At 55.7% G+C, this 14465-nt stretch overlaps 9 protein-coding genes across 9 annotated transcripts; 6 read left to right on the top strand and 3 right to left on the bottom strand.

The window, feature by feature from the left end:
- Positions 1–7: 7 nt before the first annotated feature.
- Positions 8–2608, bottom strand: KL911_000190 (uncharacterized protein; the record flags this gene model as incomplete). Its single annotated transcript, XM_043196909.1, has 1 exon — positions 8–2608. One exon carries the CDS (start codon positions 2606–2608, stop codon positions 8–10), a length of 2601 nt encoding a protein of 866 aa, XP_043056883.1.
- A 117-nt stretch (positions 2609–2725) lies between these two features.
- KL911_000189 (uncharacterized protein) lies at positions 2726–3328 on the top strand (the record flags this gene model as incomplete). Its single annotated transcript, XM_043196897.1, has 1 exon — positions 2726–3328. One exon carries the CDS (start codon positions 2726–2728, stop codon positions 3326–3328), a length of 603 nt encoding a protein of 200 aa, XP_043056882.1.
- A 272-nt stretch (positions 3329–3600) lies between these two features.
- KL911_000188 (uncharacterized protein) lies at positions 3601–5961 on the top strand (the record flags this gene model as incomplete). Its single annotated transcript, XM_043196886.1, has 1 exon — positions 3601–5961. The coding sequence occupies one exon, from the start codon at positions 3601–3603 to the stop codon at positions 5959–5961; it is 2361 nt and encodes a 786-aa protein (XP_043056881.1).
- A 12-nt stretch (positions 5962–5973) lies between these two features.
- Positions 5974–7374, bottom strand: KL911_000187 (uncharacterized protein; the record flags this gene model as incomplete). The annotated part of the gene is made up of 1 exon (XM_043196875.1): positions 5974–7374. The coding sequence occupies one exon, from the start codon at positions 7372–7374 to the stop codon at positions 5974–5976; it is 1401 nt and encodes a 466-aa protein (XP_043056880.1).
- Positions 7375–7440: 66 nt separating this feature from the next.
- Positions 7441–8418, top strand: KL911_000186 (uncharacterized protein; the record flags this gene model as incomplete). Its single annotated transcript, XM_043196864.1, has 1 exon — positions 7441–8418. The coding sequence occupies one exon, from the start codon at positions 7441–7443 to the stop codon at positions 8416–8418; it is 978 nt and encodes a 325-aa protein (XP_043056879.1).
- A 79-nt stretch (positions 8419–8497) lies between these two features.
- On the top strand, positions 8498–9275 carry KL911_000185 (uncharacterized protein; the record flags this gene model as incomplete). The annotated part of the gene is made up of 2 exons (XM_043196853.1): positions 8498–8504; positions 8581–9275. The coding sequence occupies 2 exons, from the start codon at positions 8498–8500 to the stop codon at positions 9273–9275; spliced, it is 702 nt and encodes a 233-aa protein (XP_043056878.1).
- Positions 9276–9293: 18 nt separating this feature from the next.
- On the top strand, positions 9294–10735 carry KL911_000184 (uncharacterized protein; the record flags this gene model as incomplete). Its single annotated transcript, XM_043196842.1, has 2 exons — positions 9294–9340; positions 9499–10735. The coding sequence occupies 2 exons, from the start codon at positions 9294–9296 to the stop codon at positions 10733–10735; spliced, it is 1284 nt and encodes a 427-aa protein (XP_043056877.1).
- A 156-nt stretch (positions 10736–10891) lies between these two features.
- KL911_000183 (uncharacterized protein) lies at positions 10892–13057 on the bottom strand (the record flags this gene model as incomplete). Its single annotated transcript, XM_043196831.1, has 1 exon — positions 10892–13057. One exon carries the CDS (start codon positions 13055–13057, stop codon positions 10892–10894), a length of 2166 nt encoding a protein of 721 aa, XP_043056876.1.
- A 103-nt stretch (positions 13058–13160) lies between these two features.
- KL911_000182 (uncharacterized protein) lies at positions 13161–14284 on the top strand (the record flags this gene model as incomplete). The annotated part of the gene is made up of 2 exons (XM_043196820.1): positions 13161–13181; positions 13892–14284. The coding sequence occupies 2 exons, from the start codon at positions 13161–13163 to the stop codon at positions 14282–14284; spliced, it is 414 nt and encodes a 137-aa protein (XP_043056875.1).
- Between the last annotated feature and the right edge of the window lie 181 nt (positions 14285–14465).

Below are 14465 nucleotides of genomic sequence, written 5' to 3'. Positions count from 1 at the left end.
TGTACTTCTAATCAAGAACGTTTGGATGCTCGTTGCACACCGCTTCGCATCTGGCAAGGATTTCTTTAGTTTTCAGCTCGCTTTGGCACTTGCTAAACCCTCCCAGCTCGAAGAGCTGCAGGATATCCTTTGGAACGATGCTGAATTCGTCCTGCGTTTCAATCAGCGTGTTGATCACTTCGATGGCCAAAAAGTGGTTTTCTCCCTGCGGCACAAGCTCCACAGAGCTTGTCGGGATGTCCTTGAGGTCTGTCTTGGGTCTTTCATACAGGATATTGGGTGTGATCACGGTGGCCAAATTGTGCACGTCCATCTTGGACCCGTTCTCCTCATCAATGAGACAGAACGACGCGACCCAGTTGAAGAAAGAGAGCAACACCTCTGCCAAGTCTCTGTGAGCCTTCGGAAGCATGCAATAGGCAAGCTTTAGAATCCTGTCCTTTTTGTTGGCATCGTCTCCAAACTTCTGTGACAAAATAAAGAGATCGTAGAGCTTGAAAGTGAGTAATGGGTCAGGCATTTCCCTAGTGAACTTCTTGAGCAACGCAGCCAGCTGGATAGGTGTCTCCTTGGAGAAATCAGGAACCTGCTGTGGATTTGCGTCTATTTCCTCCGTAAGCTGTCTCAAACGCTTGATGTTACCGTTTATTCGGAACACGCCCTCCACAGACAGATCCATCGTGTGCATCACGTTGATGAGCTCGTCAACCAGCATTGGCACCTTGAGCTTCTGCGGCCCGATTCCCAAGTCGCTCTCGACGCCGCACTTTTCAACCAATTCTTCCAATGGACAGCCGAACACTTTGTTGGTGGTCTTTTTGGAGCTTCCTGACCCTCCAAACATCTTTTCCCAAAACGAGGCACTTTTTTTCACAGAAATAAACGAGAGGCAGTCTTCCAGAGACAGCGTGTCTCCCATGAGTCTGTGCAATGCGAATGCTGCAATGTGTTGCAGATACTCGTTGTCTTTTTTAGAGAACTCCGAATAGCGAACAGCAGACGTTGGCGCCGACGACGCGCTATCCTGCGTGCGCAGAGACTTGGCGAGGAGCTGAGACGGCGTCTTCAATTGCGGCACAGGAGACGACGGAGCGCCAGATACGCTTCGCGTGGCTGAAGACATCTGGCCCGAGTCGGGACCCTTGTTCCTGACCGCTTTCGGAGCAGGAATCGTCGAAGTAGCCGGCGTGTATGTTCTTTTTTGGAATTTGAACGCGTTCGGCCGGTGTTCGCGTGCCTGCTCCGACGAAACGATCCGCGGAATGTCGTCTAGCGTCAGCCCTTTCTCGTTCTTCAGCAGGTTCGAGGTCACGTCGAGATTCGTGGACTGCGGATTCGTTTTCATAGGAACGTCCTCGATCCGAAGCCTTTTCGAGCCCTTGCGGCCCAAAGACCGCTCTTTCTTCAAGAATTTCGACGCCTTGATGGACGAAGATAGCGATTTCCCAGACTCCGGATCCACGTTCACCATGCCCGCAGACGATGCCTCGGGGGCCTCCAAGACTATCGATTTTCTTGCCTCGGCAGAAGCAGTGCCTATGCGCTGTTTCTGGCGCTTCGAGCGCATCCGTTTGATGTCGGTCACGTGCTGGTCGTAAGAGTCGGAGGACGCGAGAACCTGCGGTAGGGTCTTTGAGATGATGCCGCGTTTCAGCATGGCGTGTCTGGATCTGATCAGCGCAATTTTCAGTAGATAAATCAGCTGCATGTATCGAGAGACTTTCTTGAAGCCCGGCTGGGCGTCCACGTCGTCTGAAGAGCAGCTGGCACACAGGATCTGCTGTTTTTTCGTGTTGAAATTAAACTCGCTCAGACTGGTGTGCGTGCTGCTGCGTCTGGAGCAGTTAGAACACTCAAAACACTCGGTGTGCCAGATAAGGTCTCCGAAGCGGAAGCAGTTCTCCTCGATGCTCTTCTGGCACCGGAAACACAGGTCTTTGGCGTTCGGCGGGATCCCCAGCACAGAAAACACGTCCTGGGGAATCGAGTCATGGCTCGAGATCTCGCGAAGGTATCTGTCCGTGGCAAGCGAGGAACGGCTGATTTTGTTGTATTCGAGAGCGTGCAATAGTGTATTTCTGGAGATCAGCTTGATGTAGTGGGCCAGGGTGGAAATTAATGAGAGCAGCTTCTGTGTGTGCGTGTTAGAAAGCAGCTTTGTCTTGTCGGTGTCGCGCAAAAACGTCAGGTACGACATGATTTTTGAGGACATGCTGCGAGGCTCCTTGCTGAGCGGCGCGAGCTTGTGGTTCGCCGAGTAGTCCAGCCGGATTCTGGACGACTCAAACAGGTCGTTGAGGATGTCGATGCCGCGAAACAGGTACTCGATCTTGAGCACCAGCTGGCCCGTGACCAAAAGTCCGCCCAGCTGATTGCCTGTCGACGCGGAGTGCAGCATGTCGGAGATGCAGGAGGCACAGCCTTCCTCGAATTCCGACAGCGTGAGCCAGATCGACATCGTCATGCGCTCGAGCTTTCTTTCGAGGTCAAACAGCTCTTTAGGCGTGAGCGATTTTTTCGCCTCTGGGTCGCTCAGGGTTTTTGCCCCCATCTCGGAGATCCCGACGCATTCAGCAGTCACGTCGACACCCCAGAACTTGTGCACCATGAAACACTCCGGGTGCCACTGCTGCTCGCGCCCGCCTCGGTAGAGCTCGACGTATTGTTTCAGTATTGCAGATTTGCACGCCTCGCACTGTGCCGCGTACAGGACGGAGTAGTGGTAATGGCAGTATATCTTGTTCTGGTGCTCATAGTAGTCCTCAGAGTCAAACACCCTGTGGCATATATCGCAGAAGAAGTGCTCGGGGTGGAATTTGCGCCCCACAGCAGTGATGTAGGAGCCTCTGATGGCCTTGTCGCAGGTGGAGCAGATAAGATCGATGCGCTTGAAGTAGTCGTATTCACAAAGAGGCACCTGGACGGTGTCGCCATCGACCTGCACGTCGGCGGCAAAGAACTTGCTGGAACAGGGGTTGCCGCAGTCGTGGCAGCGAAAACAGTCGACATGGTAGATTCTGTCCATGGCGCGCACGAGGGTGCCGATGATCGTTTTGCCGCACTGGTAGCACAGCTTAGGGGGTTTCCGGGACACCACGCCGTCTGTGGAGCTGTTTTTGCGCGAACTATCGGAAGAAGCTCCAAGAACGCGCTTGGCATCTCCGATGTCCACATTATTCAGTCCTGGGACCAGGCTGGCGTCAGAAACCTCCGCACCGTTGGCTGCTCTGTTGCCATTGGCTGGATGAGACATTTGCACGCGCTGAAGGAGGGACAGGGCACAAACGAGTGTGGAACGGGATTTGAGACACTGGGGCGCCGTGGTTGAGTTACCGCTAGCTGTGGTTTTTCTTGTTTATTTTTAAATTTCGACGTCCTCAAGCATTCCGCGTCGATCGGCGGGTCGGTGAGCGGGCACATTGTGGTTTGAGGGCCGCGCATTGTTTGTATTGTTTCCCGGCTGATGACGTATGCTCTCTTGGAAAAACTTTTTTGGCAAGCGCGCCGTAGATCTCGCGGGCCAGAAACATCTGTGCACCACCACCCGGAAAAAACTTCCCAATCCACTGCTATCTCTGCTCAATCCTGTTTCCATCGCCTATGAGCGAGAGCCAGCGCAAGAAGAGACAGTACTCGCGCAATGGCTGCAAAGAGTGCAAGCGGCGCAAGCTCAAGTGCGACGAGGGCAAGCCGCAGTGCTGGAACTGCGCGCATCTGCACAAGGAGTGTGTCTACGAACGTACCATCAAATTCACCAGCTCGCGCACTTTCACGATAGAATCGCAGGATACCAAGCTGGTCAATCTCGGCGAGGTGTCTGGCGCCGCTTCTGCGCCGTCGGCTGCGCGCAGTGGTGGTGGTAGCAAGCCTGTGACGCCGGACGGAGAGATGGCTCCGCTCACGTTTGCGCAGCCGCCGGCGATGGTGCAGAACCCGCCGCTCGCGCGTGCGGTCGCCGAGGTCGACCGGCTCCCGTCTGTCGGGCCGCACTTGCAGGGAAAACCGCGAGGAGCGTTCGAGCAGGAGATGCGGCAGCAGCTCGCGTTCGAGCCGCCTACACCCTTACACCAATCGAAGGAGCTGGATAACAATCTATTTACCGGGGCGAGCCACCTGATCTCGGACCTGAACGACCTGATCCAGAGCTTCAGCACCGACTTCGAGCAGCCGGATCTCGGCTCGTCGTACAATTTCTATATTCGGCGACTCACAAACACGCTCGAGACCGACTTCGACCGCAGCGAGCCGGCCGTCAAAACTGCTGGCTCTGGATCCAAACTGTCAGCGTTCCCGCCGCCGAGCCCGGCCGTTCTGAGGTCTGGAGTGCCCGAGCGGTTTGATTTCCTCGCGTCGCTAAACAATTCCATCAGTTCGCAGGACCTGAGCGACCTGGCTGCGTATTTCGGGTGGTCTTTTGATTCGCCGCATATGAATTACCTTAACGTGCTCATCACCAAACTTCATCTCAACATCCTGCCCTTCACCACCAACCTGCTGCACAACTCGTTTATCAAGTGTTTTTTGCTAGAAGCGAAAAGCTCGCCGCACCTGCTATATGCTCTGCTGGCCATCTCGGCCCGGTACGAGAGCTACCAGCTGAAACCAAAGAATGGCGACGAGGACTCGCGGAAAAAACAGGAGTCGCACCAGCAGCTGCGCTCGTACTATCTCTCGTCGTGTCTGAAGTCGCTGGACGCCATTTTGCATTCGAAACCGAAAATCCTCAACAATATCCAGTCGCTGCTGCTCACGATTTTAATTCTGGCCTCCGACTACTCTGCGTCGACCGGGTCGCAATGGCGGGCCCATCTGCGCGGAGCTAAGGACCTGTTGATCAAATATTGCAAATACATGCCCATTTCGCTGGAGCTGGGCATCATTTGGACGTGGTTCTACTCCATGGAGACCCTGGCCGCGCTCACGTCGCCGAGCGGCGGAACTATCCACGATTTCAAGGAACTCGCCGAGTTCCTCGACGTGATGAAGAGCGGCAGCCCCGTGGGGGCTACGCTGGCGAAGTTCGGTTTCTACGTGGCAGGAAACTACCACGTCCCGGCCCCTGTGCACAACACGTTCAATTTGTACCACGGCTACAACGACGACGTGCAGGAGCTTTTCAAGGAGATCGTGCTGACGCTCGAGGCGCGCCGCCATTTTGACATGGAGAACGCGCTGAACGAGGACATCGGCCGGTATCTGAACGAAGACGGCCAGGTGCTCAGCTCGCAGGTGCTCAAAATGATGGCACTGGTGGAAAAAGCGCGACTCTTCAAATGCATCGCGACTGGCCCGCCGTACCGCATTCCGTTGGACTCGCCCAACCATCCTCTCAACCTCAACGGCATTCATTACAACAACCCAGACGGAAAAGGCGTCGTCATGTGCGCGTACATGCACAACACCAACCCGCTCACCTCTGACCCCGACGACACGAAAAACTGGTACAGCTGGCTCGACCTGAGTCAGCAGCTGTACACGGATGCGTGCTATTTGAAGATCCTCACCATGAAGCACTGTATGAGACGCAACGGCCTGGCCATCACGAACGAACTTGTCCAGGATGTGGTGAACCGCATGCTTTTGGGGCTGGACCCGCTGGTGAGATTCAAAGATAACCTGAACGACGAGGACATGACCAGGCTGACAAGATACTATTCAGAGCTGTCGGAGCGGACAGAGGCGACGGCTAGCATGGATTTCGACCAGTTTCTGTATTACCAGTTCGACCACCGGCTGATCATGGTCCAGTGGCCGCTGTTTGTGTGTGGACTCTGCAGCGTGCTGCCGCAGCAAAAGTGTATTATAGAGTGCTGTTTCAAGGCCCTGATGGACCTCGGAGTCGGCTCGGGCGAGATCTCGCTAATGAAGCTGAAACGGCTGTGGAAACTGGAGAAGGAGGGTTTTGACTATGAGAACTGCGACATTTTCGGAGACGACAACGACTCCGTTCCTTTCGTGTAAATAATACATCTATTATTCCACCTGTTCGCTCACTCTGGCCTGGTCTTTGGTGTTCAGCCAGTACCGCTTCTCGTCCAGATGCGCATCGTACTCAGACTCCCTGTTGAGTCTGTCCAGTATCTCCTGCTCCTCGTCGGTTGTCATGTTCTGCAAGTCTGGAGGTATCTCCTGCATTTCCACAGAGGGCGCTCCACGCAGATAGCGCAGGTTTTCGAGCAACTGGTTGCGCAGGTTTTCCAGGTATTTTTTGGAGTTTTTGTTGTCGTAGCGGTCGCCCAGGTTCGGGTGCAGAGAGTAGTCCGGTTGGAAAAAATTGCGGAATGGTAACACCTCCGGTAGCCGCGAATTCAGCTTCACGTTGGTCATCACACTTGTCTCGTAGCACCACAGTCGGCTCACATTTCGCGGCGTGTAGCCTCCGCCGCCCAGAACGAGCATCGGAATGCCAAAACTCTTGACAAACTTGACACACTCGCCGTGGGCCCGGATGTTCAGATTGAAGCTTCCAAGACGGTCGCAGCCGAGCGAGTCGGCGCCGCACTGCTGCACAATGGCCGTCGGCCGGAAATTCGTTATCACGGGCTCCATGATCGACTTGAACAGCGAAATGTACGACTCGTCGTCGATTCCGTCGTGCAGCGGCACGTTCAGCGCAAAATGCTTTCCCTTGCCGAGGCCGACCTCGTCGTGGTTGCCCGTGCCGGGGAAAAATTCGCCATCGTACTTATGGAAAGAAACCGTCATTACGCGGTCCGTAAGGTAGAATGCTTCCTGGACACCGTCTCCATGGTGCAAATCAATATCGATGTACAGCACGCGCGGATGCACCCGCAGCAGGTTCAGAATGGAGAGTACAATGTCGTTCACGTAGCAGAAGCCGCTCGGCTCGTGTTTTTTCGCATGATGCAGTCCGCCCGACCAGTTGATGGCAATGTCGCTCATGCCGGCAATCAGCTTGCGCGACGCGTCGAGCGACGCACCGGCGTATATTTGCGAATATTCGTACATGCCGTCAAATACAGGACAGTCGTCCCCGATGTTGAACTGGCGCAAGTGCTCGGCGTACTTCTTGGCGTTGTCTGGCGTCACCGACTCGAGAAACTTGATGTAGTCCTCGGAATGGAACTCTAAGAGCTCTTCCTTGGTGGCCCGTCGCGGCTGGTAGAGGTCCATTTGCTCGTACAGCTTGTACGCAATCACTAGATGGTCTGTGAGCATCAAGCGGAACGGTTTCATGGGGTGTCTGACTCCGTAGTGGTATTTAGAAACGTCTGGGTTGTAGTGGTACGAGACGTTTGGGTTGTACCCGCCTTCTTTGAAAGTGTTGACAATCGGCTCGTAGAACGGCGTCTTCTGATTGGCACGCCGGTCCAGCGAGATCGTGCTCTCCTCGTCCAGCCAGCTGTACGACATGGCAAGAAGGAAAAATATATGAAATATTTTTTTACGTCGATCGTCCTTTTTTGTTTTTCTGTTATCATGGCCTCTCCAGTAACAGTGTCGCTGAGCGACATCACGGCTGACAAATTGATCGACGCGTTTGGAAACGACTCCCTGGGGATCCTCGTGGTCAAGGATCTTCCAAAGGAATACCACGAACTGCGCAGAAAAGTGCTTACCCAGGCGTCTTATCTGACTCGTCTAGATCAACAAAGCCTCCAAGATCTCGAGTGTCCAGAGGGCTACTATCTCACGGGATGGTCGCTGGGTAAAGAGAAACTGGCCAACGGCGTGGCGGACGAGCTGAAAGGCTCATTTTATATCAACTGCTCCTTCTTCAAGGACCCCAGTCTGGAAGGCCCGCCGCCAGACGAAACCAGGGGCTACGAAAATTACAAGGCGTACACGACGTGGAACAAATGGCCCAGAGAAGACTTGGACGAGCTCAAAGGGTTCCAGCAGAACTGCAAGGCGCTCATCACGTTGATGATCGAGATCAGTCTCCAGATCTGCGAGAAAATCGATGTCTATTGCGAAAAGCACCTCCAAAACTACGAGCCCGGCTACCTGGAGTCAATCATCAGAGAAAGCACCACGTCTAAGGCCAGACTGCTACACTACCTCCCAAACGCGTCCAGCTCGCAGTCCGACTGGTGCGGTGAACACTGCGACCACTCGTGCATCACAGCGCTTACGTCAGCGCTCTTCTTCGACGGAGACGCAGAGCTGGCCGCCAGTCCCGACCCGAGCGCAGGACTGTACATCAAGGACCGGCGCGGCAACGTGGTTAAGGTGAACATCCCGCCTCACTGTCTAGCGTTCCAGAGCGGCTCGGCATTGGAGGAGGTGTCTGGCCACCAGTTCAAGGCTGTGCCGCACTACGTGAAGGGCACGGCGATGCCCGGGATCAGCCGCAACACGCTGGCCGTGTTTCTGCAGCCGTCGCTGCACGCGATGGTCAACGAGAACGAAACGTTCGCACAGTTTGCAGACCGTATCCTGCGGCACAACCACTAGCTGGTGCAGGGGTGTATTGGTTGGGCATAAATATTTATTTCAACTCAATAGTGGCAAAAAGCTAAAAAATAGATCCACCATGTCTGGTAAGTAGACCCAATTCGCAGTCTCTAACCGCAGGCTCCGCGGGATTTGACCGTCACATTACTGTGTTTTCGCCAGAGGGCCGTTTGTACCAAGTTGAGTATGCCTTCAAGGCCGTGAACTCGTCCAACATAACCTGTCTGGGACTTGTTGGCGAGGACTCCTCGGTCGTTGTTTCGCAGAAGAAGATCCCCGACAAGCTGCTGGACCCAAGCACGATCAGCTACATTTTTCAGGTGTCTGACTCGATTGGGATGCTGGCCACAGGGTCCATTGCCGACGCGCGGTCGCTGGCCATGAGGGCCCGGGCAGAGGCCGCAGAGTTCAAGTATAAATACGGCTACGAGATGCCGGTGGACGCGCTTGCCAAGAGAATGGCCAACCTGGCGCAGTTGTACACACAGAAAGCATACATGAGACCGATGGGCGTGGCGTTGACGTTTGTGTCTGTCGACGACGAATTGGGGCCGAGCGTGTTCAAGACGGACCCTGCCGGGTACTATTTCCGTGCGATTGCGACGTCGACGGGTCCGAAACAGCAGGAGGTGACGACTGCTCTGGAACGCGCGCACAAGAAAAAGAAGGACGGTGTATTGGTGAAAGGCGATTGGACCAAGGTGGTGGAGTATGCCATCATTACGTTGAGCAATGCGCTGAGCACAGAGTTCAGGAAAAACGACCTGGAGGTCGGCGTTGCTACTAAGGACGGGTTCAGGAGCCTGACGCCGGACGAGATCGACGAAAGACTGATCGCCATTGCTGAGCAGGATTGAGTCTAAAAAACATACGGAATGAACAGGTACGGACACTCCTTGACGTACTTGTCCCAGTCGGCGCCGTACTTCTTTCTGCACTTTCTAATGTCTCTGTCGCATCTGTGAACAAGCACCACGAAGAAGAACACCGGGAAGAACCAGGGTAACACCGAGTTGAAGCCGCAGATCAGCCCCCACGACAGCGACTGGCACCAGTCGGCCGTATAGTGTAACTTTCTAGCATACTTGTACCATCCGTCGGTGAGCAGAACAGAGCCGTTGGCGCATTTGATATATTTTGGGTTTTTGAGCACCTGGTGCGGCAGATACGGGAACGACTTCCGGATCGTGGTGTCCCCGGCCATGGTTTTGCGGAACGAATTTTTCTGGCCGTTGCATGTGTCGAAGAAGTAGTATGCCGTGAGCAGCAGGACAAAGCAGAAGGTATTGTACGCCGCCGACCACTGGTACTCCTGCGGGTGGTGGTAGTACAGGTACAGAGTTCCGTGGCAGTACGTGTATGGCACGCCGGCGATGTTCCAGAAGATGAGCATGAAGCCGAACTTTTCGTACGCCATGTCCCAGGTCGGCACGATGAGCTCCTCGCCCTTGGAGCACGCGTTGGCGTACAGATAGTGGGCCAACAGCATGAACAGAGCCTGCGGAGACACGGAGCCGTACTGCTCGTACTGTTTGAGACACATGCCGTAGGTGAGGAAGAACAGCGTGTACCACGGCAGTCTGACCTCGAAGAACATTTTCAGGTCGATGAGGCCGATTCTAGGGTTGAGAGAAGCACCCATGAACATGTCGTACAGGTGGTTGCCGGTCATTCTGAGATAGTCCTTGGTGACGAAGAGCGACCACAGGTAGAGGACAACGGAGAAGCCGAAGCCGGCGACGATGGCACAGGTCATGATTTCGCCGAAATTGTCGAGGATGTAGTAGATTTTGAAAATGTCCAGATAGTGCAGCAGCGAGGCCAGCGCGAAGGTGACGTAGAACGTGGCGTAGGCGTTGCAGAAGTACGGCAGCTGCTCGCCGTTTCTGTGCGCAAGCGGCTGGCCCTTTGTCCAGACTCCTGGCAGAGTGACGTAGAACACGGCCTGAACGAGCATAAACGAGACAAACACAAGGACGGACGTTGGGGACGGAGAGGCGTACGTTTTCACGTAATGTGCCATTTCGCCGAGGAACTGGGCCCACGACTGGCCGTCCCCGGGCCAGGCAGGGCTGCCGTTGTAGAAGCGGGCCGAGATCCACATGTAGTACATCAGCGACGGGAAGCCCACCATCATGGCAACCACGCCCGGAGGCCCGCCAAACTCCCATTCGATGTCCTTTTTGGACAGGTACTGGGGTTCTTTGGCGGCGGCAGCCGGCCCAGCGGCGTGCGACGCGGCCTGGTAGTCTGGTTTCGTGGAGACAGGTGTTTTTTTCGCCATACCGGTGGAAAAAAAAATAATACACAAAAATAGAAAAACATTGCTCGCTCGTGTTTATGTAGCGTTTCGAGGCCATGCTGCGGTATGCACATATTTGGGGCCTCGTATAAATAAGCCTGTTTGATATGCTTCCATTCATGCTGTTATACATTTCTGGCTTTGCCCAGCTAAAATACAAAGAAAGATGCATCACAATGAGTAGCCGTTGCGATCGAACGGAGAAACCTGGACCGTGGAGCCGCCCCTGGAAGCCAGCTTGGAAACGATGCGGCGGCCGTGCGGGGTGTTTCTGACGTCCCCCAGGTACGGTCTGAGCATCTCGCTCAGGTCCCGGAAGCTGGAGTCGTCGGCCACGTCCAGGGCCGTCTGCAGCACGTAGTTGCCGTACGCGTCGTGGAGCAGCAGCCGCAGGTTCGAGTCCTCCTTGAGCAGCTGGCCGATCAGCAGCGGCGCGAGCGTCGGGATCCGCAGACTCTTCTCAATCACATTCGAGCCGAACTTGTGCGTCGAGAGCCGGATCAGGCTGGACTGCAGAGCGCCTACCACGAGCTCGATCGCGCGCACGGTGTTGGGCAGCCTGGCGCTGGCGTCCGGGTCGTTCTTCACACGCAGCCGGTTCTCCTCCATGCTCAGCACGTACTGCACCACGTAGTTGCCGTAGGGGTCCGTGCTGAGCTCGACGCAGTTCTGGCCCACCTCCAGCGCCAGCCGCTCGCACTGCTGCGCAGACCCGTGGTCGAAGCACCGTTGCAGGACGCAGCAGCCGTGTCTGTGCTTGGCGATCTTCACGCAGTTCTCGCACGCAGCATCAAAGATGAAGTCGCACGCCGAGGATGGCAGCTTCTGGAGACACTTCTGGACAACGTGGTTGCCGTTCAAGTCTCTGCTCAGCAGAACCACGTACGACGACAGCGACCGGACGATGATGTCGCTCTCGGCCTGCGTCTTGGTGCACTCGACCAGCTTCTGCAACGCACGGGTACCGTGTGCGTCCAGAGCGATCCTCACAAACTGCGACGAGGCGTTCTTGACCAGGATGGTGCGCTGCTCGTCGTTCACCTTCTCCAGCAGCTTCTGGATCAGGTAGTTGCCGAACGGGTCAACCATCAGCTCAATCACATTGAGCTGGACCTCGTTGAAGATCTTGGTGGCCGCCTCGGAGCCGCCGATCTCCAGTTGCCGCTGCAAAAACCGACACCCGTGCTGGTCCTTGCACAGGAAATAGATGTCGTTGACAAAGTCGTTGAGCGTGGCGTTGAGGAACTTGGAGGCGTCTTCGCCGCGCCGCTTGTTGGACGAGTGCTTTCTGTGCACGTTGGCCGTCGACATCGCCATCTGCGGCCGCTGGCTGTCTGGCTGCGGCTGCTTGGTGTAGCCGTTGTAGTTCGCCTTGTAGCCGCCTCTGCCGTTGAAGGGCAGCGAAATCTGCTGGTTGAAGTTCGACACAAGGTTGGAGCCCGGGAAGCCCCCCGTGGAGCCACTGTGGGAGATGCCCATGCCGATGGAGCCGCCTGCAACGGTGCCGGCGAGCATCTCGTTGGTCAACGCCGGATGCAGCGCCGAGATCGAGACGTCGGAGCCAGGAGACGCGACCGGGTAGGTGACGCGCCGAGCAGAGTCGCCCACGCCGATTGGGGGGCCGAACGAGGTGGCGGAAGACGCCGAGAGCGGGTCAAACAGCTCGTCGTTCTCCTGGGGCCGCGGTGCAGGGGTGTTGTCGGGCAGCGCAAACTGCCCAACGTTGGACGAGCCAAAGCCGATCGCGGCAGAGCTGGCCGAGGAGAACGGCGTGGCGTGCGTGCCGCTGAAGCTGGAGATCGGGGAGTGCATCTTCTGAGGGGTCATCGAAAGGAACTGGTGGCTGAACTGCGATGTTTGGGTGTTAGGTGTGGACGCTAGGTCGGGTAACACGTGAGACCGGAACGAGGTGAGGTTGGCAGAGCTGGACCAGTTGGGGGTTCTCGGCTGTGTCGCTGCAAAGGAGTGCTGGTTGGGCATCAGCAGCGTCGAGTTGGACGAATTGGCGGACGACGCCGGGTCTGGCGGCGTCGAAGGGACAGTGGTCTTGACCTGCTGGGCCAGCGGCGAGAACTGCGTGGAGAAAATCGACGAGTTCGTGCCGCGGGTGTCCATGCTGTCCAGCCTATCGAGGTGGTCCATGGGGTCCATGCGCTCCGGCGTCTCCTCCAAATCCAGATTCAGACGGTTGAGCACCTGGCTGATATCGTCGAGCTCTGTGGGCTGGGACTGGGCCTTTTTCGCAAACGAAATCTCGCAAATCGGCGGCGTCGTGGCGGCAGTCACGTCGTGCGCGGTGGTCTCTTCAAGCGACGAGAGTGTGGTCTGGTCTGCCATTGTAGTAGAAGCAGCACAAGAGTAAAAATTTCGCCACTAGTATCGGAACACAAGAAATCCCAATACAGTGCACAATTGCGCCAAGTAGAGTACTGGCAAGCTTATGGAGTGGTGCAGAGAAGCGGTCTTGTGCAAGACGTGGCGAAGAAGCGAGATCTGATCAAAATGAGAGCACGGGGAAAACAAACTATCCGTGCTACCTGATGGCAGAAATACGACGTGCAAATGCTGGGGGAAACCTGAAGATGTGCCAAGACTGTGCTATTGGCAGTAATCGTGTTTTGTTGAAAGTTGCAAACAAGTATACTCTATTCTTTTGTCTCTGACACTTTGGCAGAGTGGAAAAAAAAAGAAACCCGCAGGCCGGGTCAAAAAAATTTTCGCAGGGGGCCTTCGCGGCCACCGGGAGGTGGCACGGCAGGAACTGTGCGGGAGGCTGGCGCCGATGTGACGAGTAGCATTGGGGGCGGCGAGCGCTGCTGCAGAAGAGAGAGGGTGCGTGGGTGGCCTGCTACAGTGCTTGGAAGAGACTGGCGGTGCCGCGCCCAGGCTGGAGGGGCGCTAAGCTGGCCACCTTCAGGGTGCTCACCGCTGAGAGACTGTTCGTGCCTGGTACTTTGGTATGTATTACGTAAGCTGTGATAAACCGAATCAGAAAAAAATTCAAGAAAATGTTTACCTTTCGTCCCGGAAAAAAAAAAAACTCCAGATCAATTTCGTAATCCGTCAATTTACCCTTTTCGGAATAGTGGTGGAAACCTAAAATGGAAAATATCGGGTGCGAGGGTGTCACTGCTAGTGCGGAAACTGGGGGCTCTAGAGGCGTGCGTCTAGTCGGCCGGCCGCGAGCACGCGCACTGCACGGACGATGGCGCCGAGGGCGTCGATGTCGTGGAAGCCAAAGCCGACAGCGTGGACGACAGTGCGGCCGTCGGCGGTCGCGGTTGCGTATATTTTGCCGTGGCGATTGTCGAAGCAGGGTTTGAAAATTACCTCGGAATTGAGGATCTGGGCCTGCGCTACTACGTGGGGGTACAGCTGTCTGGACCTCCACAGCAAAGTCTGTTCGTCGGAGTCGCGCGGAAGCGGATAGGGGTCATTGTGCTGGTGGGGCCCCGTGAGGACCACGACATGGGGATCTTGGACAAGTGGGGTCAGTCTAGTGTACTGGTGTTGCGCAGATTCGTGTATATATGCCGTGCCGAGCTCTTGCGGACAGTACAGTAGCACAGATTGTAGTCTGATGACGTCTGCTGTGGGCTCCATGTGACAGTTTATAATTGTGTGGGCAGTGGGGAACTTCTTGCAGCAATTGTCCAGGGAGTAAACTTGTGGGGGTACAATGTGGTGGGCAAACAATTGCGCACAGCTTGCCAGCCGGCGGTATGTGTCCAGTAACAACTGGCGC

This window comes from Ogataea haglerorum (genome assembly GCF_019207285.1).
Source record: "Ogataea haglerorum isolate 81-453-3 chromosome Unknown 81-453-3_NODE_1_length_915391_cov_96.871712, whole genome shotgun sequence".
NCBI lineage: Eukaryota > Fungi > Ascomycota > Pichiomycetes > Pichiales > Pichiaceae > Ogataea > Ogataea haglerorum.
The sequence above is the reverse complement of the archived record's forward strand: the minus strand, read 5'-3'. Positions and strand labels throughout refer to the sequence as shown.